Source organism: Typopeltis vanoorti, chromosome 1, assembly GCF_054136105.1.
Source record: "Typopeltis vanoorti isolate ZY-2024b chromosome 1, IOZ_Tvanoo_1.0, whole genome shotgun sequence".
Taxonomy (NCBI): domain Eukaryota; kingdom Metazoa; phylum Arthropoda; class Arachnida; order Uropygi; family Thelyphonidae; genus Typopeltis; species Typopeltis vanoorti.
Genome location: NC_143549.1, coordinates 147,656,018 through 147,682,606, shown reverse-complemented (window position 1 = coordinate 147,682,606; position 26,589 = coordinate 147,656,018). Strand labels below are relative to the sequence as shown.

General features: G+C 35.3%; 2 protein-coding genes across 4 annotated transcripts in view; one reads left to right on the top strand and one right to left on the bottom strand.

Moving 5' to 3' along the window:
- Positions 1-26,589, bottom strand: part of LOC150110524 (transmembrane anterior posterior transformation protein 1 homolog) — a 222,130-nt gene that overhangs the window by 106,661 nt on the left and 88,880 nt on the right. For 2 of the 3 annotated variants that reach the window (XM_090399604.1, XM_090399611.1), the window contains 3 exons: positions 22,245-22,481; positions 16,091-16,221; positions 6,285-6,406 (listed from right to left, as the gene is read on the bottom strand). In XM_090399604.1, the coding sequence (XP_090255730.1) occupies positions 6,285-6,406; positions 16,091-16,221; positions 22,245-22,452 (461 nt within the window). In that variant the 5' untranslated portion in view covers positions 22,453-22,481. Of the gene's footprint in view, positions 1-6,284; positions 6,407-16,090; positions 16,222-22,244; positions 22,511-26,589 lie in introns of those variants that run through there. The other variant, XM_090399621.1, reaches the window with a different exon arrangement.
- Positions 22,699-26,589, top strand: part of LOC150110523 (uncharacterized) — a 245,728-nt gene continuing 241,837 nt past the window's right edge. Inside the window, exon 1 of the mRNA XM_090399580.1 lies at positions 22,699-23,103. Coding sequence (XP_090255706.1) covers positions 23,017-23,103 — 87 coding nt within the window. The 5' untranslated portion in view covers positions 22,699-23,016. The remainder of the gene's footprint in view (positions 23,104-26,589) is intronic.

Genomic DNA, 26,589 nt, shown 5'->3' with positions numbered 1-26,589 from the left:
AGCAATATCACCTGCTAATTAAACCAAATGGAGCAATGTGCCTTCCCTCCCACCCCCATGAGCAATCACATTCTGCCCACCTTTATGGTTTCAGGTGATTTAGCGGTGATTTTGCCGGCTTGGTGCCATACTGTGTACACCTTAAACAGCATGAGTCATAAGCAACCAATAATATGTGCCATATTTAAGATGGAGGCACCTGACTCAAGCTCTGATAATAGTGTTATCCGACCTTGTCCTTTTCAAAATTTCATATTATACACAACCACTCAAAGCTAGCATACACAATAAAATACACTGATACACAATGCAATAAACTGGGCATGTTCACACTGATGAAAATGGTCATAATTCATGCTAAGTCAGTATAAATCATACAGTAAACTACCTGTTTATTATTGTTAATTTTATTTATTTGGCTGAAAGTTTGAATCTTACTATGGCATGATGTTTGTGAATGCCATTATGGCAGAAGATGAAATAATCTATTACATAAGAATCACACCTGCTTAATGAAAACATATATTAACTCAAAAAAAGAAAAATGCTTTTCTCCAGAATAGAGATTCCAGATTATCTAAGTATGCTCATGATACAAACACAGATAAGCATACAGCCTTTCATGCATGGTATTCATATTAAAATAAAAATTAGGCAAGGTGTTTTTAAATTATAAGCATTTTATATTATTTAAATAGGGTTACTTAAGAATTTAAGCTAGATGATTGCAAGAAGACTTCCATATAACCTTTCAGACTGGAAATGCAGAGAATGACTCAGAGTTTTGACCTATTGTGTAATCCTCATTCACATAGTGCACTTCATCAGCAGGTATCAGCTGGATACCTGCTAATGGGCTGACAATTTGGGATTTGCCTGACTAAACTGCAACATCTATTGGTTTAAACAAGATGGTGCAACATAATATAATTTCATGCCAGCTGGGTGGTCACTTGGTTAAAAAAGAGCAATGGTGGATTTTGTCAGGTAACCAGAGTAAACAGTAAAAAGTCAACTACTAGAACAAATACAGTGTCAGCAGAAACTGAAGACTGTCATCATCAACATAAGTATCAATGGAAAAGAAGTAGAACTGCAGAAGAACTAGAGAAGTATGACATGGACATAATCGGTGACATTATAATGAAAAATAAAACAAGCGAGACACTCTTCTAAATTATAAATATAGGATGTTATATTTGGACAACAGTGATCATAGAAAAGAAGGAACAGTCAGGGGTTTGACCTATTGAGTTTATCTTCCTGTTTTCACCAAAGAGGAAGATAAACTTCTTGACTGACAGGCAATTTTTTCAAAAGGGGAAAATTGTACAATGGAACTTTTGTGACTATGATCACAGAGATCAATCATTCTTCACAAGTGGGTTCTCATTGAAAGGATCGTTTGTGGAGTTGTTTCAGGAATGAGACCATAGATTGTGCAACTGATGCACTCCATAGAGGAGTACCCATGATCATAAAGTTTAGGTATGGTGAAATTATCGGACATTAGAATAGACACACATGTTTGAGATACCTCCCAAGAAGAGAGATCTCATTTTGCATAAAGATTTGAGTGGTCAAGAACAGGATCTCAAGAAAATGGTACTTTTTTTTCTTTTCTTTTTTTCTTTTTTTTTTTTTTATGGGAGATAAGTCAGAACCGTGTTTTGCTAGCATTGAAATTAACGAGGTTGTCCAAACCCCATTAAAGAATGGTCTGGAGATCAGAATTTAGGGTAGTAAAGGTTGCTGTTCTGAAGGTTGTGTGGTATATAATTTGTCAAATGAGGAGGAGGCGTGAAGCATGCAGTCATCAACATAGCTATGTATTATTGGATTTGTAGTCAACTGGAGTAGGTCATTGATACATAGAAGAAAGAATAGGTAACGGAATAGAGCTGTGAAACTCCAACATTAGTTGTAGGATAAGGAACCTTCAACCATCATACATAATGTTCCAGTCAGAAATACATGGTTTGTCAAATGAGGAGGAGGAGTGAAGCATACAGTCATAAAAAAAAGCTATTTATTGGTATTATTTCTGAGAAAATTCCCATGTTACTCCTCTAAAACAAACTATTATTTCAATGGCTAATATAGCCTACTGAGGATGTCGAAATGGTCCACACCCCCGTCACTCCTGCCCGACTTTTATCCTTAAATCCCTCCTCTTCCCCAAAAAAATAATTTCTATCTTCAGATCCTTCTCCCCCCCCCCTCTCAAAAAGCTCGCTACCCACCTTAATAATAACAACAATATTTATACATATATCAAAAAACCCAGGTTTTTTCAAATAATTTCCCCACATTATTTTACCACCACTCCCCCACCAAAAAAAAAATCCTTCCTTTAACAGCCATATAAAGGCACATCGGCAGAATAAGGAGACAATAAACAACATACGAAAAAGTTATGTCCAAAATTTCTGCTATTTTTTATTCTTCATATATTAGTTTTACGCACTTCAGTAATGCCCTAGAATTTTGGGTAAAGAGCCAATGACATTGTGAAAAAAAGGGACACTCCTAAACGAAAGTACGCTTTATTAGCCATTAAAATAACTATTTATTGGATTTGTAGTCAACTGGAGTAAGTCACTAATATATAGAAGAAAGAGAGTTGGTAAGAGAAGAGAGCCCTGTGCTATTTTTTATTCTTCATATATTAGTTTTATAGTGCTTCAGTAATGCTCTAGAATTTTGGGTCAAGAGCTAATGACATTGTGAAAAAAAGGGACACTCCTAAACGAAAGTATGCTATATTAGCCATTAAAATAACAGGCTACTTATTGGATTTGTAGTCAACTGGAGTAAGTCACTAATATATAGAAGTAGTTGGTAAGAGAAGAGAGCCCTGTGGAACCCTAACATTAGTTGTAGATAAGGAACCTTTAGCATCACACATAATGTATTTCCAGTCAGAAAGCTGGCAATCCTTCTGCAGAAATCATGAGATAGGCCTAAAGCAGGAGTTCCAACCTTTCAGACAGTGCGGGCCACATTAAAAATTTCAATGAAGCCCGTAGGCAACACTAAGCTATACTGCAGTATTTAGAATTGTAAGATGCTTTCCAGATTCACAAGGAATGCTGCATTTGATACTTTACATAAAATCCTATAAAAATAAACAAACTCAGCTTTAAGAGCGTAGGTAGGAGTCAGGTTCATGATAAATAAATACAACCAATACTTGAAAAAAGATAATTTAATGAAGAAAACATTCATTTTTTATAATGTCAATGGGAAACTTGGTAGTGCTTTTCCTTGACCAGCTTGTCGATGTTAGCATCAATGTTTGAAGTCGCTATGCACAGAGTATTCTCGAGATGTTGGTCCGTAATCTGAGTTCTTGCCTTGGACATCACATGCTTCATTCTGGAGCATGTGATATCCAAGTCTGGAGTCTTCATTCTCCAGACTGCTCACATAAGTATGTGCTTCCTAACAAAACATGCTGGCGAAGATAGAGAATGCATCCTCAGAAATGTAGTCTTTGTAAAATGTAAGTAAGGGCACATTGAATAATTTTTCTCTCAAAGAAGAATTGTTTTGGAGTTCAAGCAGCTCCATTTCTACTGAGCCTGGCATTTTGGCAGCATTGAAAATAAATCTAAAGAGGACTGTTGGTTATGAAAATCACTAAATCTCTCTTCGAACTCATTTCGCAACGCGGCTAATTTTGTAGCGTATTCATCAAGAGATGAACAGTTGGACTCAACCAGAAGCTGAAAATGAGTTAAGTCTTTTTTTGCGAGTTGTGCCACCCAAAGTTTGAGCTTGGCCACAAAAGTTTTGATGTGATCAAACAGAGTGTGCACCAGTTGATCTTTGGATTGTAGCCACGTATTTAGGTCATTCATATGCAACGAGATGTTGGTCACAAAGTCTGTCATCCACTTCGGATTGTTAAATTCTGCAATTGAATTCCCCTTGGTTTGCATGAATTGCTGTATTTTGCTTCTTAAGTCAAAGACTCTTTTAAGAACCTTCCCGTTGCTCATCCAACGCACATCACTATAATAAACCACATTTCCATGATCTGCTTCGCACTCTTGGAATTGAATGATGATTCAATCCTCTTGCCCTAATAATGTTGACGACAGTCACAATAACTTTCATGACATTCTCAAATCCAATAGTTTTCATGCACAAATTCTCCTGGTGGATTAAACAGTGGTAATGGATGAAATCTTTTCCTTCTAGTTCCGGATCTTTCCGTAGCAGTGCAACAAACCCTTCGTTCTTCCCCACAATAGCAGGGGTACCATCAGTTACCACACCCTCGAGGTTGGTTAGGCTGAGGCCGAAATGCTGGAGTATTTTCTTGGCGGCTTCAAGAATATCAGTGCCTTTCATCGTCCCCTTCATAGGTACGAGCGCTAGCAGCTCTTCTGTGACATTGAATTGTTGATCGATGCCACAGACAAAGATAGCCAGTTGTGCTGTATCCTTCCCATCTGTGCTCTCATCTAAAGCAAGTGAATATGATGTAAATTTGGACGAACGTTTTTTTAAAGTTCCTTTAATGTCATTGGCAAGTTTTTCGGCACGTCATGCTACAGTTACTCCAGACAAACTCTGTTTTTTAAACACTTCCTTATTATTTGGGCACAGAATTATAATAATTATACACTAGTTAGGATTAAGAACACCACCACTAATCTTGCAAAGCATGGGAATGTATTCCCATGCTTTGCAAGATTAGTGGTGGTGTTCTAAAAAAGAATATTGTCTACTTCCTTTGGAGAAACTCTTTTTATTTGTTTCAATAATGAAATACTGTGAGTTAGCCTACTGAAAAGAATTATAACACTAGGAAAACTCAAGTAAAAACTTTATTAGTGTAGAAGTTTTGCCTAAGTAACATAGGCATCGTCAGTACAAGATCACAGAATGGCAATTAAACATTAACACACAAATCTAAAACTCCACCTAAGTTTTTTCATAATTTTTTTAATAAGTTAGGAAATTATATATAAAAAGAATAACTACTTAGGTGGCACTTTTTAGAATAATCTGTTAATATTTAATTGCCATTCTATGATCTTGTACTGATGATGCCCATGATACTTAGACAAATATTCTACACTAATAAAGTTTTTTTAGAAGTTTTCCTCCAGTGCTATAATTCTTTTCATTAAACTCTTTTGATCTTAGACAGTTTAAGTGGAATCATAACTCCAATACGTTAATAAAGAATATTCTCCCCACCACACACACACACACACAACTGATGTTTTAAAGAGTATGAAATTATAAAAGAAATTATACTTAGACTGGTACAAGCAAATGATTAGGATCTTTTAAACAAGGAGAAGTTACCTATTAACTATGTTGAGAGAATGGCATTGTTCAAAAGTAAACTTCCAATTATGGATGAAAGTAAGCACTTTCATCCATAATTGGATGAAATCCAATAAGCACTTTCTTTATTTTATCATTCCCATTCATATGACGAAACAGCATGCTATATTAACAACAAAAAAAAAAAGTACAAATTCAAAAATGTTCATTTTCTTTAATCTTACTTAATGGAATATATAATTACATAATGGTCTATAATGGAATCTCCATGTAACAAACTGGTCCATTCTTCACCTCTTTCACAGAACTTTTTTTATTTGATCCATATTCACTTCCATTCACCTAATTTCATGTTGCCTGCATTTCACCTCATCTCTCAACTTCACACTTTAACTCTGTCTTCAAATCTTACATTACCCACTATGACTGTTCACTTACAGCCACACATTTTCTTGGCATACAAACTTCTTGAACTCTCACTCTCTCTCTCTCATATTCAAACTTGAACTTTTTTTCTCCATGTGCAGTGCCTCCTTTCATTGCCATCATTTCCTAAACCTCATAATCCATGAATACATGCTTAAGGTTAATAACTCTACAACTTGTTCAATGTGATTCTCTTATTCTGACTGCCATCATAAGCACTTTCATATGTACCAGACAATGGTGATTTCAACTAATGCTCCAAATAAATTAAATATAACTGCTACACTTAGAAACATATATTCACTAATTACAATTATAGTAAACATACTGGCACTCCATAACTAATAAACTCTAAAAAGCTCATCCTTTTCTTATAGACAACATTAAGATTTTTCAACAAGAAAACCATTTGTTAATATGCACTTCTCCAAGGCAAAGATTTCCCTGGATATATTTTTAACAATTATTATCAGTTCTTATATAATTATAAGATATAGAACTCAAATAAAAAAAAAATACTTAAAATGTTTCATGTAAAGTGCCTAACTTACCTGAACATCATCCTCAATGATCTGGTGATCAAAAACCAAAATGATAATGTGAAGCGAAGTGGAAGGAACGTAAATATGTAAAAATAGGCATCAACACATTGGAAGAATCCATACAAAATAAACTAGAAAAAAATAAAATAGATACAATAAACATATATGGCACTGATCTGTCAAAAATGATGCAGTAACAACAAATGAATCTAAGCTAACACAGCAATCCTAAAACATCTGTGACCCAATTAATATGTTCATTAAGCACTTCTGCAAATAAGTATATTTAACTGAAAAGTCCACTAAAAAAAAGGATTCTCATTTCAAATGCAAGATGTATGGCCTAGTTTGCTATAGGATACTGGTTCTATAACATGGATATTTAAACAGAAAGCTGCCAATTCTCTCTCTCTCACGCACTGGATGACTATGAAAAGAATTTCTACTTTACAACTGGATGCTGCAAGTATAAATTTCATTACATAGATACGAGTCTTTAGGTAGTAGATGCTTTTCATCACACTGCATTGCAGGAAGTAGTTTGATAATTTTAGCTGTATCATATATACCATTGCTTCTGACTGAATCAATCCACCTAGACCTTGGTCTTCCTCTAGGTCTCTTTCTTGCCATGGCATCACCATCTGTTTTGCTAACCTTTCTTCAACCATTCAATTTAAGTGGCCATACCACCTTAGATTAGCTACACTAACACATTCGTGAATGCTAATAATGTCAAGTTCCTTTCCAATATCTTTATTTTCAATTTGATTCTGCCATTGATGTCATCAGTTCACTCACCTAATTTTTATCAGAACCCTCATAACTGCAGACTCTAGTCTTTGATCAAGTGCTTTATTTCTAACTCAACTCTCAGATCCATAACTTAAAATTGGTTTGAACAATGTCACGCATACTGCTAGTTTGGTGTTTTGGCTAATTTCTCTCTTATTCCATATAAATTTATTCAACTGGCAACCCACCATACCAGCTTTGCTTATTCTATTGTCTATTTCCAGATTTTAACCTGCCATTTTCACTAAAAACTGTGCCTCAATAGCCAAAATATTTTATTTGTTCTATAGGATCTCCATTCAGAATGCAGCTGAAGTTTTTCATGCTCCTGCCTATTTTCATGCCAAATTTGTTACAGCTATTATTCAATTTAGTTAGTGAATCCTGGAGACTTGCACTAGATGTGATTAGGAGTACAGCATCATCTGCATAAAGCAAAGAGCTAATTTTAACATCTCCAATTCTAATATCAGATTTGATACCACTTTTTCTCATAATGTGATCTATATAGATGATGAATAAGAGTAGAGATAATGTGCATCCTTGTCTCACCCCTGATTTTATATCAAACCATCTTCCTGTATGTCCTTCAATTCTAACTGCTGACTTACAACTTAAATAGAAACTATGTATTGATTCAGTATAATCTTCCATTTGCCCCACATAATTGTAGTGTTTTGAATATAAACCTTGTCATATGCCTTTTCCAGATCTACAAAACGTAAATACAGATAGATCATTGTCATATTCCCATGATTTCTAAACTATTTGGCTTAAAATGAAAATCTGATCTTGACAACCTCCATTTAGCCTGAACCCAGCTTGTTCTTCTCCAAGTTTTTCTTCCACAATCTTTCTTAACCTCTTTTCAAGTATGCTTGCATAAATCTTATCTGAAACACTCCTCTAATTCTCACATTCAGTTTTATTCCCTTTTTTTATAGATGGGTACTATGAGAGCTCTATTCCAATTATTGGGAATTTGACCTTCTGCCCAGGCCCTCTGAATTATGCAGTGTAGCCACTGCAAAACTTTTATATCTCCATACTTAAGCATTTCTGGTAAAATATCATCTACTCCAGCTGCCTTTCCAAATTTCAAGTTTTTGATGGCTTTTTCTACCTCAAGTATTGAGATAGAAAAAGCCATCATCATCATTAAAACCTTTATCATCTTTGATTCCTTTTACAGTATTCTTTCTTCCATTTCTAAGCTTCTTCAATAGCCTGCAGAACATTTTGCCACCGTCCTGATATTTATTTTCTATATTCTTACTAAAGTATTCCCATGACTTTTGTTTAGCTACTTTTACAAACTCTTTTACATTTTTCTCTGTGTTCTTTTAGGGCATCTGCCAACTTATTTGCTAGGAACTTTTGGTATGCTTTCTTCTTTTCTAGGACTGCTTCTTTAACTTCTTGTGTCCACCATGGTGTTCTTATTTTTCTATCCTTGAAAACAACTTCACCACATACCTCCCAAGTTAAATCAATGTCTTCTTCGGAGTTTGCCACTGAAACTCCAAGGTTTGGTTCTTATTTTCAATTTGTTTCATTTTTTTTTAATAATGTTTCTATAGTTGAGTCTACAGTTTACTTGTAAATGCTGCTCAACTTTAATTCATTTTAAAACTTTCTTACATAGTGACACATTCTTCTCACATTCTTTTTAATGTGATATCCTTTGCTGATTGTACTGATTATACCAAGTAATGGTCACTTCCAATTTCAAACCTTTTGTACACTCTTGTACCCTGAATGAGCATGATGATATTCCTTTCTTGTAGGGTTACACAGTGATCAGCATTCATTTTAAAAATTTTTATGGAATTTACAACCATGTTAAAAAACTTTTTTTATTATCCCGACGTTTCGATCTTCACATCAAGATCATCATCTGGAGCGTACATAAGTATACAGAACAAGCTGAGTTACATCATTAACTGTAAGCTAGAGAAACAATGATTTGATCACATGTTATTCTACTAGCGTGACCTCTGGTGAAAAAAAGTTTTTTAACACGATTGTAAATTCCATAAAAATTTTTAAAATGAAAGCATGATGATATCATTATCAACAATGATATAGTCAATGAGGCTTTTCTTATTTTTTGCTTCTCTCCATGTGAACTTGTGCATATCTTTATGTTGAAATATGCTGTTAATAACGACTAGTCCTGAGCAGAAGTCCGGTAAATACTTACCATTATTATTAGCTTTGTCCTTTTCTCCAAATTTTCCCAACATGTTCCTATATGCCTGGTGGAATTCATTTCTTACTCTGCTCTGCATATGCCCAACAAGGACTTCACCCAAAAAAAATTCCTCCGCCTCTTCCTTAGAAGAACCTTCTGAGGGACCATAGGCAGCACAAATATTTTTTTTTATAATTTATTATTAAATCTTGCTAAAATTATTTTTACTAGAATCTTAATATAATTACACCATGACACTCTACATCATGTATGTAGAGTGTCATCATGCAGTTTGTGGAGTCACTGCTGATTATACTGGTTTTTGTTTAATTTGAAAGTCTGACTGAAGATGCCCTTGATACTAAGGCAAAAACTTTATACTAATAAAAATATATATGTAACTTAAATCTGTTTTATTTTATTTATTAGTTCTATCAATATGGTATACAGCAGGTATTTTTTTTTCACCTCAAAAAAGCATAACTTTGCACATTGTCACATTAAACTGACAAATGTTCTCCTTTGTTCATACTGCCAGTCTTTTAAATCATCCTTGCAAAATTTTATCATCTTCATTAACTATTGCTCTACCCAATTTTGCATCATCAGCAACAACTGAATATTTTCTTTCAGATCATTTCCTCTATCATTAATGTTAAGAGAAAAATCTAGGAATGGCATACTATATAGGAAGCAACATGGTTTGGTGAAGGATAAGTCATGCTTAAATAACTTGCCTTTTACAGTGACAGTTGAGTTGGATAAAGATAATGGGTATGAGGTGGTACTGTTGGACTTTGCAAAAAATTCTGATAAATAAATTGTAGCACATGGGGAGATGTCAAGTTGGCAAAGTGGGTGGCTTATGGGGAGATACCAGACAGTATAATGAACTAGTCTGGTATCTCTCCATAAGCCACCCACTTCACATCTCATGTGCTACAATTTATTTATCAGAATTCTATGCAGTATCCTGTCAAAAGCATTTGCAAAGTCCAACAGTACCACCCCATACCCATTATCTTTATCCAACTCAACTGTCACTGTAAAAGGCAAGTTATTTAAGCATGACCTATCCTTCACCAAACCATATTGCCTCCTATATAGTATGCCATTCCTGGATTTTTCCCTTAACCAACTTCTCCAATACCTTGATCACCATTCCTGAGATGCTGATCGGTCGATAATTAGCTATCCAAGCCTTTAAGCCTCCTTTATGCATAAAAGTGTTTCCCATGCTTCCCTAGATTTTTCTTGGGACCAACCCATAGCTGAGACTTAAATTAGACAACATGGTCAAATTTTAGTGTAATTAGATGTTCAATGTCATTATATTGGTGGGATTATGCTAGAAGACACTGATCAGGCTAGGGATCTTGTAGTACACAGGAAGTTGAAGTTCAAGGATCATACAGAAAGAATTGTAAATATAACTCAGAGAATAATTGGAATGCTGAAACAAAGCTTGATATGTAAAGATAAGGAAGTCATTTTGACTCTTTAGAGGCCTTGATATGACCTCACTTGGACTATTGTGCACAGGTCAGTTCTCCTGGTTTCCGTGATTCTGATGCAGTGAGGGGAAAGGGAGACAGGGAGGGAGGGGGGGGGCAGAGAGACAGTGATGGAAAGTGTCAAAATGATATCAGGATTGTGGAATACTGATTATGAATACTCATTGAGAATTTGTAGACTGCAGACAATAGCAAACAGGAGAAAGAGGGGTGATGACCGAGACTTACAAACTTCTGAAAGGGTTATACAGAATTTCAATAGATGAAATTTTTCATTTTATGGAAGGGTGGGGAAAGGACAAAAGATCACTTTGGAAGTTGAGAATGAATGCTGTCAAGAAGAGATTGAGGGCTAGATTTTTCTCTCAGAGTTGTGCGTGATTGGAATGGATTGCCGTTGGAAGCAAGTAGCATGAAATGAATTCAAGAACAGGTATGAGACAGTTGATGTGAATAGTATATGGTCTTCCTCGATGAGTCCCTGACTCCCTAGAGGTCTCTCTTAATAAAAATCATCTTCATCAATTTCTTGATATGTACCCCCAAGGGGTTTTATTTTTAATAAAAATAATAATAACTTCAATGAATACTTTCCTATATTTTAGCAACATTGCATTGCTATCATCAAGGATCATAAAAACAATGATATGTGCATGCAGGCATTAACACTGGGAAAATGAGGCTGAAGAAAAGCAACCAAGTTGGGCCTAGAATCCTAATATTTTTTAAAACAATGACAGGCTTGAATTTTTGAATTATGCTTAACCATTATGAATAGCATTAGTAGTTTTTCATAATGGTGTGTCATGATATAAACAGTAGGTTACTAACATATACAGTTCAACTGCAAACATATCAAACCATCTCTAAAATTTGTAAGAGCAGTTCCCCATACTGTTTTTCTAAATAAATACTTTCAGCTTTTCAAATAAAATTGTTAAGAGATTCCTTCTTTCTCTCTGAACTCCTTCCCATCCATGGTACTGTTGTATTATAAGTTCTGTGAGCTCTTAAATTTGGGATCCTATGGGATGCTACACACACACACACACACACACACACACACTGCTTGGAAAGAAGTCAACAGACATCATAGTGCGAGGAACAACCAGCCATGGCACCTACCTTAATAAGATGCAAGACCTCCTTTAGCTGCAATGACTGCAGTAATTCTACGACTTACAAGTATACGATAGTAATCAATTGGGAATTTTAGACCATTGTTCTTGTAGGCATGTAATGAGGTTCTAGACTGCTGTGGACAGGACATCCTCTGACGTTCCAGTTCATTCCACATATGTTCAATAGGGTTGAGATGAGAGCTCTGTGGAGGCTAGTCAAGTGTGTTGATGTTCATCTAAAAACCATGAAGTTACAGCAGCAGCCTTATAACACAATGTACGGTCTTGCTGAAAGAGACAAGGGTCAATTCCATAGAAAGACACAAAGTAGGAAGCATTGCATTGTCCAGAAGGTTCAGATACTTCTGAGTTCAATGTTTATGGCACCACAAACAGAGGTGTGAGGCCAAACCAGGAAAAACAGATCCATATCATCACACAACCACCTCCAAATTTCATAGTTGGGTTTGCACACTTTGGTAAGAGATGTTCACTAGGCATCAATCACACCCGTCCATCTGCTTGGTAGAGGGTGTAGTGTGATTCGTCACTCCATAATGCAGCTTTCATGTCCCATTGTACATGCTCTTTGTACCACTGAAGACAATGCTGCATGTTGGTTCAGGTAATGTGGGTTTGCATATTGCAGTCCTACCATGGAAACCCATGTTGCGAGCTTCAGTCTCGAATGTTTTTATGCAGATTCATGCTCAAGTCAATGCCTGGAACTCCACATTTAATGTGCCAGACAACAAATGGTGGTTTCTACATATTATCCTTCATAGCATCCTACAGTCACATTCAGTGAGTGTCGTGTTGATACGACACACATGGAAAGATTCATCCACTGTGGGTAGCACTTGTAAATTTGACTTCCTGCGTTTCCATCACAGTATGGTATGACTTATTGTTGACCTAGGATGTCTCAATTTGTCAACAATTTGCCAGACAGATAGGTCTGTAACATGGCATACTATCACAATGTCTCTTTCAAACTCCATCAGTTCCATTACTGCAGCCATTTCACCTGGACACAATTGCACTGACTTGAGAGCCTCATACGCCTCCAATTTATATGGCTACAAACACGTGACTTATTACAATGCACCTTGCATTGTAACTTGATGCGCTTCATGCTCAAGTCAATGCCCGGAACTCTGCATTCAACGTGCCAGACAACAAATGGTGGTTTCTACATATTATCCTTCATAGCACCCTACAGTCACATTCAGTGAGTGTCGTGTTGATACGACACACATGGAAAGATTCATCCACTGTGGGTAGCACTTGTAATTGACTTCCTGCGTTTCCATCACAGTATGGTATGACTTATTGTTGACCTAGGATGTCTCAATTTGTCAACAATTTGCCAGACAGATAGGTCTGTAACATGGCATACTATCACAATGTCTCTTTCAAACTCCATCAGTTCCATTACTGCAGCCATTTCACCTGGACACAATTGCACTGACTTGAGAGCCTCATACGCCTCCAATTTATATGGCTACAAACACGTGACTTATTACAATGCACCTTGCATTGTAATTTGATGCGCTTCATGCTCAAGTCAATGCCCGGAACTCCGCATTCAACGTGCCAGACAACAAATGGGGGTTTCTACATATTATCCTTCATAGCACCCTACAGTCACATTCAGTGAGTGTCGTGTTGATACGACACACATGGAAAGATTCATCCACTGTGGGTAGCACTTGTAATTGACTTCCTGCGTTTCCATTACAGTATGGTATGACTTATTGTTGACCTAGGATGTCTCAATTTGTCAACAATTTGCCAAACAGATAGGTCAGTAACATGGCATACTATCACAATGTCTCTTTCAAACTCCATCAGTTCCATTATTACAGCCATTTCACCTGGACACAATTGCACAGACTTGAGAGCCTCATACACCTCTAATTTATCCAGGGGATGTCTGTTGACTTCTTTTCAAGCAGTGTGTGTATATACACACACACACATATAACTATAGACTATGTTATTTTTACTATGAAAATGTGTCAATATAAGTAAAGCCAAAAACCTAATTCAAATTGCCCTAGTTTAGTAAAAGAAATCATTATCATTAGAAATCATCTATTTAAAAATGCTCCTTTTTTTCATTTTATTTTAAACAGGAATTTTGATTAACATCATCATTATCAATTTCTTGATGAATACCCTCAAGGGAGTGTAAAGGATACCTATGACAGTACTGCAGAATTATGTCAACATTAGTACTAACTGCTTATCATTTTCGATACTCCAAAATACCACATTCTGTTTGACAGTAATTCTCACTGCATCAATCCACTTAGATCTTGTCATCTAGGCTTTTTTCTTGATTTTGACATAAAACACCTTGGATTGCTAACCTTTCCTTTTCCATTCTATTTAAGTTACTATACCACCTTAGGTAGCCTTTGCATGTGTATTCCTGGATGCTAACAATGTCAAGTTCCTTCTTAATATCTTTATTTTTAATATAATTCTGCCAATGATTCCATCTGTTTGCTCACCTTTTTTTTCTCAGAATTCTTATATCTATGGCCTCTAGTGTCTTTGATCAAAGGCTTTATTTCTAACTAAACTCTCAAATCCCTAAGTTAAAATTGGTTTGAACAAAGTCTTTCATACTATGAATGTAGTCAAGAAATGGGTGGCAGTTATATTTTTCTTCTCGCAGGATGGTGTATGACTGGAATGGCTTACCTTTGGAAGTTGTTAGTGCAGATGGTGTGAATGAATTCAAGAGAAGGTATAACTTGGTGTAAGTGATATGTAGCCTCCATTAATGAGTTCTTGACTCTCCCTGGAGATCTCCTGTAATAATAATAATTTGGTGCGTGTTTTGGCTAATGTCTCTCTCTTAAACCATACAAATGTATGGGTTAACAAAGAATCTATACTTTGTAATGAATAGCATAAGTTAACTAAGAGAAGATCAAGTCTGAGTAACTTGCTCTGATACTTTTGGACTTTGCTAAAGCTTTTGGCAGGATTCCACATAGAAGGCTGTCGCATAAGTTGGAGGATATGGAATTTGGATTATACACTACTACTAGTTTGGATAATAGTATGGCTGACTGACATGTCAAAAAGTAGTGTACAGGGTATGTGAGCCTACAAGATTTAAAATGACTAGTGGTGTGCCTGAAGGATCAGTCCTTGGTCCGTTATTATTCAGTCTTTACAATATTAACACTGAAAAAGATTTAACAGGAGACATACAGCTATTTGTTGATGATGTACAGATAGGAAGGGTAATCAGGAATGTAACTGACATACAGTACTTACAGAATGATTTGAATAAGTTAGAGCTGTGACGTGAAAATAGCTATCAGTTTTATGTTAGTAAATATAATGCATTCTGGTGTAATGAGATATCCAATGGTATATTTATATTGGAGGGATTGTGCTAGAAAAAATTGACAGGCCAGGGATCTTAAAGTTCAAGTAGACAGGAAGTTGAAGTTCAGACCATATAGCAAAAACTGTGAATACAACTCAGGAGATAACTGCAATGCTGAAATGAACACTGCCATGATAGAATAAAGAATTCATTTTCCCATTTGGACTAATGTACACAGATCTGGTCTCCTGGTTTCTGAGGTGACGTAGATACAGTGGAAAGGTTGCAAAGGAGAGTGTTAAAGATGATATCAGGACTATGGAAGGACTATCAAAGAAGAATTACATTAATAGGAGAGATTGAAAGTTTGTGGACTGCAGATATTAGCAGGCAGGAGGAGAGGGGTGACGTAATAGACCTGCAGATATCTGAAAGAGGGCATATAGGATATCAGTAAATGTAATTTTTCATTTTATGGAGAATGGGGGAACAAGAAGGCATCCATAGAAGTAATAAATGAATGTAATCAAGAAATGGGTGGCAATTATATTTTTTTCTCACAGGATGATGTATGACTGGAATGCCTTGCCTTTGGAAGTTGTGAGTGCAGATAGTGTGAATGAATTCAAGAGAAGGTATAACTTAGTGTAAGTGATATGTAGCCTCCATTAATGAGTTCTTGACTCACTGGAGATCTCTTGTGATAATAATATCTGGTGTGGCATAAGATTATGAATAACCTCTTAGTTCAAAAAAAAAAAAAAGTACTCATCTTTTTATTCAATATAAATAAAGAAATATATTATACAATACAATAAAACATTTTAAATATTCTTAACCTTTTCTAATTCTCTTGGAATTTTCCAGAAGATATAAAACTTTTCTCGCCTTTCGGTATAACGCTGCTCATCATTTTCCAGAAGGTAACCACGACGTAATTCTCCATGAAGATAATCAAAGAGAGAGACACCTGAAATAAATAGGTGCAAGAATAATCTGATAAAAACAAAATCAGGTAAAAGGAAATAACATTAGCTGTAATTGATAATATAATCTTTATGAATCTTTATATATAATCATTCCAAGAACTAGGACTAATAAAGCTTTTATTAGTCCTATTTTTTCCCATTTAACACATTTTAAATCACTAAGTTACATGCAGTGCAAAACACTATACAACATACAACACAAACAAGGCAACATGACATAGCAGAGATTTCTGAAACAAATGAAAAGGCCATTCAGTTTCCCAAAAGAAAATAAGTAAATTATTAGTGTGTATCTGTTCTCCAACTAACAGGATGTGAGCTAGAATCCCACTGTGGCAGGGATGTTTACCTGTGTCTTTAAGTGAAAGACAAATTTCATCACTTTGTGTGAGATTATTACTATCCTACTTATCAGAGGTCTGAAGTAGCTTGAAAAATCTATGTTTGATCTCTAGTTCAGGGTTTCAAGATTATACAACTCATACCCAACTGTGGCATTAATGTACCATAGGTTTCCAGTAGAGAAAGAAAAAAAGCATATCAAAGAAAAAAGAAAGAAAGATACTAATAGTTCCTAGCAAACAAGTCAGCGAGTGCACTAATACAAAAAACTAAGAAAGCAAAGCAATGTGTAAAAGTAACTAAATAAAAGTCAGAGGAAGACTAGTAAGAATGCACAAGATATTAGGAAGATAGCAAAATGCAAGAGTGAAAGAAAAAAAGCATAGAAATGGAAGGAAAAAAAACAGAGATGATAAAGGTGACATGAAAACTGAAACCAAAGATATTCTGGATAGCTGGAGTAATTACTCTGACAAGACTGTCAAGCGAAACAGTGACAGAAGAGTGGTAGAAAATATTCAAAAGGACTGCAGTCAAAAATACATATCAATACTTGAAGCTATCAAAACATGAAATGTGGAAAAGCAGCCAGAGAAGATGATATTGAGACAGAAATGCTTAAATAGGGTGGCATAGAAGTTTTACAGTGATTTAATTCAAAAGGTCTCATTCCAGATGATTAGTGTAGAGTATTTTCATCTTCAAATTTCTGTAGCTGTTGCTATGATTCAAAGTTTCTTGAACAGAAAACTATGTAAACACTGGAATGCAAATAAATAATTTCCAAAGAAAATTAATTATTTACAAGTCAACATTTGCTAGCTCAAGCTAGCATTATCACAGACAATTTAATAATACACACTCAGCGAAGACATAACAATATGACCTGGATGACAAGTATAGTCAAATGCATGGAGAGCAACAGGTGGTGGTGACCTTCATGGCAATTCCTGTTATTAATGCTGATGGGCAGATAGGGCAGTGCACTAAAATATGACCATATAGTAGTACTGTCACAGTAACTGGGCTGTATAGAACTGTGCTGCTTCCAGAAACAGTCTCTCTGATCTAAACCAGGATTTGTGAAATAGCTTGACTTTCTTCCATCTAATGAAATGGTCTTTCTGTAAGACAAATTGAGATAATCTGCCTCTTTGGTTGCAGATGTATTTTATGTTATTTTTTCCTGACCAATGTAGTCCCATCCTGACTGTATGAAATACTGTGTTCCACACTGGCATGGAATGCTGTAGGTCAGGACCCTTGATTTCTCTCAGGAAGGTAGATACTTCGTTTAGAGTTTTTGCACAAGCATACCCTGGTCATATAATGTGTTAGGTTCAGACCACTGTCATATAGTGAATCATTGTGGTCCCCCAATTGTAGATGCATGTAATGGTTTAATAACATTTTTAAACAGTGATATGTACATAAATAAAGCATTTATTTACATTAGATATACAAACAAAAAATTCTGAATAATTTTCACAAATGAAAATTTATTCTCAATAGCTTGGCTTGAGGGAACATGACAACCAGTCATGTTCCCTCACCAATCTATGCCATAATAATAACTTATGATGTTATTCCATTTCAACAATAAGATTGTCATGTTTTCAGATAAATGTAATATTAACTAGTGTAGCACTTTTCATTTCACTAAGAACTTCATCTTTGTTTTAAACAACTGTAACAACAATAGTGCAAAGTAAGTTTAGCCTGTGGCCTTTCTCACAGTTCAATATATGCTATCATCACTAAATTTAATCATTTTAATTTTTAATCTTAGTATGTAATGCAACTGGTTTACGTGTCATTACTCTACAACAAAAGTACAACAAATAAACTGGACTCTCTCCTGAAACAACACATAATCAGAACAGTATGGAAACCTCTAAACAAAAGTATCTTCGTGAGACAAATCAAGGCTCACCAGGACCTTGTCTCCTTCCCAGTTGTCTATAGCATAAAACAAAGAGTGAAGTTTGGTATCTCCAATTCTTATATCAGATTTAATGCCACTTTCTTTCATAATGTGATAATAAATAAGATTGAAGTTAGAGTGAATGCTTATCTCACATTTGGTTTTATATCAAACTACACTCCTGTATATCCTTCAGTTTTAACTGCTAACTTAAATATAGATTATAATGTTACATTTATACCACATAATTCTCGCTTTCTAAAGCTTTTCTCTTGGCACTTTGTTGTATCCTTTTCCCAGATCTACAAAACTAAGTGGAGATCCTTGTTATATTCCCATGATTTCTCAACTGTTTGTTGTAAAGAGGAACACTGATCTTGATAACCTCCATTTATACTGAACCCATGTTGTTCTCCATGTTTCTCTTCCACAATTTTTCTTAACCTCTTCTCAAGTATGCTTATGTAAATCTTACTTAGAACACTTAGGAAATTTTTCATTGTAATTCTCACATTATTTTTTTTTCCCTTTTCATAGATGGGTACAATAGGAGCCCTGAGTTAATCCTTCATGTTGAAGTTTCTGGAACAAAAAAACTAAATAGACAAAGCAATGCAAATAAATAATTTATTATTAAAATTAACCATTTACAGGGTGTTCGGGATAAATTTGACAGTTTCGTAAGGAAAAAGAAAATCTTTGTATCTATTAAATTTAATGAATTGACAAAAAAACATTACAGGCAGAGTTAATTACAATACTATCAACAAGATTTACTCAAAATAACCACCATTAGCATCGATCACAGCTTCAATTCTGCTTCGGAACCTCGAACAAGCTGATGCTACAGTCTCCCTGGGAAGGGCCGCAAAAACTGTTTTAATTTTATCCATTAACTGGGCTTTTGTATTACTGGAAGTGCGATTGGTGTCTTTTTCAACTGCGCCCCATACAAAATAATCCATGGGGGTCAAGGTCTGGGGAGTTTGGAGGCCAAACATTTGGACTGGTGAAGTCGTAGAAATTTTCAGACAACCATTTTTGACTTTTCCCAGAGGTGTGGCAAGGGGCCGAATCCTGCTGCCATACATACGGCCTACCATTGCCTACCCTTGTTATCCAGGGCTTGACTACAGTTAGCAACTCCACGAACAAAGCCCGAATTCCAATGCCAGGGTTCTTCAACACCTGTTCCTGCAGATTTGCGAGGAATTCTGCTGTACGAACGCAATCAGATCGTCTGCTAGGGATCTTTCTTCTTGCTACATCCTCGTAGTCACCATTGCAAGTCTCTAGTTCATGCCTGATTGTTTTTACTGTATTCAGGGAGCATTGGGCAGCAGTCGTAATATCCTTATTTTGATGGCGGGCACGAATCATCATGATACAAGTTATTCTCTTCCATGATTCAGGTGGGTTCCAGCTATCCATCCTTTCTGACATCTTGTATGTGAATGAAGAAGGGTCCAAACTTTTAAATGAAGAGAAGTGTGTGTTAATACATGTAACTTACGGAAAAATATAATTAATTATAAATATGTCAAATTTATCCCGAACACCCTGTATAAGCCTAAATAAAAAGTCTCCAGGATTCTTTAAACAAAATACCAGCTGTAATTAATTTGCATTGAAAATTATCGATTAAAAAAATAATGAAAATGGACACAGACAACAGAATGTTCAAGACAATTATATTAAAAATGAAGATATCAGGAAGGAATAGTTGTAGAAAGTTTTTTGTGCTTTGTTGCACATAAAACTTCCTACCACTATTCCTTCCTAAGTAAATTATAATAGACAAGAAATTATATTCTTGTTTTAATCCTATACCCAAGTGTAAGCAAACAAAGTTTGCGAATGAAGTATCTTCACAGGTAGGTTGCTTGTATATAGAAGCTACTGACTTCACACTGATGGCCTTAGCATCCGATAATGTAAAGTACACTTCCTTTCAAAAATGTATATTGCTATATGTTGTGGGAATAGTCATTATTCTCTGACCAAAAGGTCAAAACCAGTTTGAGTTTTGATTGTTTGGTAGCTTAAGAAGATATTTACATGCAAACTTTTGTTCGTTCATGTTTAGATAAAGGATTAAGACAATTTAATTTCTTGTCGAGTATAATTTATTTTCTTACTTTTAAGACTGCCACTATAAATCTCACTATCTCTGGAGTTCCCCATACAACATAAGATTGTTATTAAAAATAGACACTCTTGTGACATCTTCTGGACTAGATTGCTAGAACTCTGGAAGGAATTATATTTCAGAACTTTCCCATTTTTTGGTTTCTGAAAAGTGCTTTTAACCTTTTTATTATTTTGTTAATTAAGTATTGATAAATCTTAACTGCATACCATCTGCTGATAACATTATGAAAACGATTACAAGTGTAAGCAAAAATGGAAGTTCACATCATGGCTGATGATCTGGACTAAGGGAGATGACAATGCTAATATCATCAAAATGCACTAATAATATATAGCATCGTACAAATCGAGAAAAAAAAAAACTGGACTTAAACAAATAAACCAAATGCTCTTAAAATGAACAAGAAATGCCAGAAATAAATTAAGACTTATCCACATACAGTACAATTTAAGAATTTTATATACAGCTTGAAGCTAACAAGGATATAAATCAAAAATTGTACCCAAGCAAACACCGATTTCAGAAGACTGAATAATATATGTAAATCATCCAAATATTATAATAAAATGAAAACAGAATCTTTAATTGTAATGTGAAGGTAGAGATATTTTGTGGATCAGATACATGGAAAGTGTCAGAGGAAAAGAAAGACCTATTCAAGTTTTTATACCTACCAAATTCGATACGTAAAATATTTTGGCCACAACATAGCAATGATCAGTTGTATACATATTGAAATTGGGGAAAAAAAAACGTAGATGGAAATGGATTGGCCATATACTGAGAATGGATAAAGAAGAAATTCTGAGGGGTGTTTGACACATGGATCTCAAAGGAAAGGGGGCAGATCTAACCTAATCTGGAAAGAATTACAGAAAAAAGAAAAAAAACGGCTGTATAGGAGGTGCTAGAGAGGAAAGCAGAATTAGTTGCAAGAGACAGTGGCAACTGGAGAAAGCAAAACCTATCTATACAAACCTCTTCAAACTGTACGGCACAGAGGATAGGTTGGCAGATGAGAAGGCAAGTATACTGCTCTCACTCCGTCATATTTATGAATGAAACAGTGGAAAACTTATTTCCAATTTTCATGTAGGAACTACTTCGTCAATTTGCAAATATACACAATACACATGCAACTCAGAGAAATAACTATGACTTCTGTAGCTATGAACTGAAAACCCAGTTGGAATGGAATTTTTTGCTACGCGACATGAAATTGTTCATGCTCAATTATTTTTAATACCACATTTACTACGGTGTCTTAATTTTACCTTTTCATATCCATAAATGTAATTCCGCACACTGAAATTAAACTTTATTTGCTAGCAAATATTAAAGAAACCGAAAATTATTCCTTTCTCAGATAAACCAAACAGCTTGGATTCCTCCTGAATGAAAATTTATTATTCATAAGAATAATGATCCAATGTGAGAATAACAATATTCATGAAGGCACCAAGTTCAAACTGTATTGTGAACTTAACATATACCGCTTATAAACTCGGAAAATCTGAGTTATCAGTAATGAGATAAACAGAGCAAATCGAGTTTATGTTATATATATGAAAAGAATTCTGACTTACTTTTAGTCATATTATCTGAATTTTTTTCGAAATTATCTACATCTTTATTCTCGAGATTTTCCAGCTTCACTTCTTCAAGATAACGTTCTCTATTTAATGCAGCTGTCACAGCAGCAACCACATCGTCATCTTTTACAGTTTTCTTTTCGCTTTCCTCGGTAATTATACCTCCTTTCTCAACTGAAACCATGCTCTCTTCTTCCTCCATATTTGCAAATACGATAAGAACTGGAAAAACTAATACATTTGCAATGTAAAATAAGCGAATACACAAATTCTATTAATACATTTCAGTCGTAATTATTATTAAAAATTATACAATAAAATTAAAGTTGTCTTTGATATCTGAAGTAACAAAGCAAAATAACAAACCGTCATTTATATAATTATGGTTATTGTTAGTGATTGCAGTTTCCTGGATAAACCGGAAGTCGACAAACTCATGTGCCAATGAGTTGCGGGTACTCCCAATTTCGTTTTGCATATTTTCCTTGTCATTTGTTTTATTTATTTAAAATGTAAATAATATTTAGTGTATTTACAAAGTTTTCATTTCCAGTTTTTAAGTTGCCATTATATCGAAATGCAGTCAATAGATGGACACGGAAATTGTATTTTGTTATTGCATGCATATGGTTCTAAGTGTTTATTTTTCTCCAGCTGGTGTCGTGGTATGTCATGTGCTTTTCAATCAAGTAATTTTTAGGAATCCCTAATAAGAAAGCATGGATTCAAAGTTGCTACATTGAACTGAGCTCTTGGAGTATATGCGATGTCCTCACAGATTCGTCCACATCTTCCTTCATATTCAGTAGTAGTGCGTTGGAGAGAGCGGCATGTAATTAAGTGGCTCAAGAAAGTGAGTAACTTTTGCAATGTGTGATCTCTCCCTCTGCTTGTTAATTTTATATCAGTTTTAAAAATATTACAGAAATAGAAAAAGATGAAGGTTTTAGCAGCACACTAATAACCTTTTCTCTGTGTGTCTTTATTTATATGCAAGGGCAATGATAATGGAATCAAATAAGGTGCACTTCTGTATGGATAAATTCTGTTTCGTTTGACTGTTATACTGGTATCTCCATGGTGCCAGAAGACTCATCGCAGAATGTTGTCAAAAATTTATCTGGAATTTCTTGATTTATGAATGCTTCGCAATAGTTTAAGCAATAGAAATATTTTAATATTGATTTTAAAAAAATGTATATTTTCTTTTAATCATAATTGGTTTCCTTTTTTATTGTTACTTAATAAACGGATTGCTTTGGTATGTGCTAGAGTTCACATATAGATACGAGGTATAAGATAGAAGATAAACTATAATCATGAAAACTAGGAATTTTCATTTTTAAAAAAAAAATAATATCCTGTATGTATCTAAGTAACACGCGGACCCTGCATAGGAAGCGGGAATAACGCGCAGTGAAAGAAGAAGGTGTTGTATGCTTAATTAATGTTTAATAAGAAATAATTGTTAGAGAAGAATGGCTGAAAAGTATTACAGAACATCATTATATATTATCAGCCCTGTAATACTTAATATTACTGATTAGTACCCCAACGAGACATCGCGCTCTGCGGGTCTAAAAAAAAAAAAAAAAAAAAAAAAAAACTCGCGTTCGATTCTTGTCGTGATGAAAGGAATCTTTGTTTGTGCTTTTTCAGTTGAAGGTGATTTAGCCCATCTCATACGGTTGCAAAAAAGGTTTTTTTTTTTTTTTTTTTTTTTTTTTTTTCCCTCCCAGAAACTTGGCTTTTTCATCATTCATACAGACAAATCGGGCCATGAGAACACATGCAAAAAAAAAAAAAAAATATATATATATAATAATAATAATTTGCAGACAAAAAATACTGTTGTTGATGATAGTATGCATTAGATAATGTTGTGTGTCGATGGTAGTAGCAGTTAGGGGATTAAATAGAAAAGTGGAGTAGACTGCCCTCCCATGGATCCATGTACTACTTGGAAATGTCAGGTAATAATGATGTATTATTATTATGGGCTACTCCATGGAGTCCTTAGAGTAATCAAGGAAGGCCCTTAACATCAGGCCAAGCACTATCCAACATTTGTGCAGTATCTGCCATACTTTGCTTTGAACTCATTCACAGTCATCTACCCACAACAGATACTGGCAACCTATTCCACTCATTCACCACTCCACAAGCAAAAAATCTAGTCCTTACACCCCTGCTAACTACACTCTTGCTCACTTTCCAAGGATGGCCCCTAGTACTCTCATCACCAGACCTGTTCTGAAAAACTTCCTCCGTATTAACCTTGTAAAAACCCTTCAATAATTTGTATGTCTCAATGTCTCAATCATATTATCCCCTCTCTGCCTGTCAACCAATTTTTTTAACCCATGAATCTTCAACCTGTCATCATAAGACTCATTCCATAGACCTGCTACCATCTTGGTCACTTGCCTCTGTATCCTCCCCTCATCATCAAGAAACCCAGCCTGGTTTGCCGAGTGATCAGCATATCCACAGCCAAAAGTCTGTGGGTTCAAATCTCACCGTGGGCATTGATCTTTGTGATTGTCTGTGAAAATAATAGTGGTGATGATGGGCAGTAGATGGCATTCGTGTAGATGATGATGGTAGTTGCGGTTCGTTGTCATTGGTGGATTGAGTGTGGAGACAGAGTTGTAGAGTAGGTGCCCCTCCTCGATGAGTTCCTGGACTCCCTGGAGGTGTTATGTAATAATAATAATAGTAATAGTAATAATAGTAATAATAATAGTAATAATAATAACCTATGTGGCCAGATCTGTGTGCAGTAGTCGAGATTGGATCTTACCAAGGTATAGTAAAGAGATATAATAACTTGCTTTCCAGCCCCATTATACACCATGCTAGTACAAAGAGCTTGAGGATATGCTAGCTCTTCACTAGGAATCTGGTAACCCGTTAGTGGCTAAAGAACTAATAAAGCTCCTGAACAACAATAGAAGAGAGAGAGAAGGCTATGAGCCATGGAAGAACTAGACTTCTCTAAATCTAGCCAGAAAAGCTGATCCCTACTGAGAAAAACTGGGAGGAGCAGAACTTACACCAAAAAAAAAAAGTTCCAGAAGTGACTTCACACACACCCCATGTTGCATCCTATTTATTTTCAACATCTAAGATCAATCCAAAGACCTCCAGAAGGACATACAAATTACTTTGAGACACAACTTGGCTTCAAGCCCTGAAACTTCAGATCTCTGTAGCCCAATCACAACAGAGGAAATCCAGGAAGTTCTATCACTTACCAAGAATGGCAAGGTTGCTGGAGTCGATGACTTCCTCCCTTAGTTCCTTAAACACCTTGGCCAGTGTGGAAAGGCATATCTGTCAGTGCTGAATTCTCTTCAGGGCATGATCATGCCCTGAATAGAATTGTTTAGAACTGTTGAATAAAACCTGAATAGTACTGTTGTTTGCATCACACTAAAACATGGTATGAACGTAAATTAAGTAAACTTGTGAAATTCTTATCAACCACCCTAATCTTAACCCGGCATTAGTAAGGTGGCAGTGTCACAGTTATTTCTTTCTATATCTTTGGGGTCTGTGACATCCCACCTTACTAATGCCTGGTTAACAATGATTGTCTAAAAATCCCAAGAATATGGAAGGCACATATTGTACCCACATAACCTTTTTAGTCTAAGAGTTAATTATAAATAGGATTAAATAATTCCAGGATCTTGACTTTAATATAACAACTCTCCTGTTAAATTAGGACACCACCGATTTATAAAACGCATTTGGCTTATAGGAGGAATAAAACTATAATAAAATGTAGTAATAAAACTGTAATAATGTAGTAATGCTGTAATTAAACTATCTATATGAATTTGTTCTCTGATGGTGTTATAAATAGAATATAGCTTTGTAATTTTTTTCTCACTAGAGGTTAGGCCAGTAGAATGAGGTTGATCAAATCATTGTCTCTTTGGTATACTGTTTGAAGTGTAATATAGCTTGTCTCTGTGTGTGTGTGTATATATATATTTGTGTATACTCCAGATGCTGACCTTAATATCAAGGTCGAAACATCGGGAAATTAAAGTACCATTAAAGTGCCGGCCTGGTTGGCCGAGTGGTTAGTGTATCTGCTCTTCAGCCAAAATGCTGCGGGTTCGAATCCTGCTATGGGCATGGTTGTTTGCGATTGTCTGTGAAAATACTAGTGGTCATGGTAGATGGCATTGATGTAGATGATGACAGTTGCAGTTCATTGTAGTTGGTGGATTAGAGTGGTGGAGATGGAGAGTTGTAGCGTAGGTGCCCTCCCTCGATGAGTCATTGGGCTCTCTGGAGGTGTCACGTAATAAGAACAATATTTTTC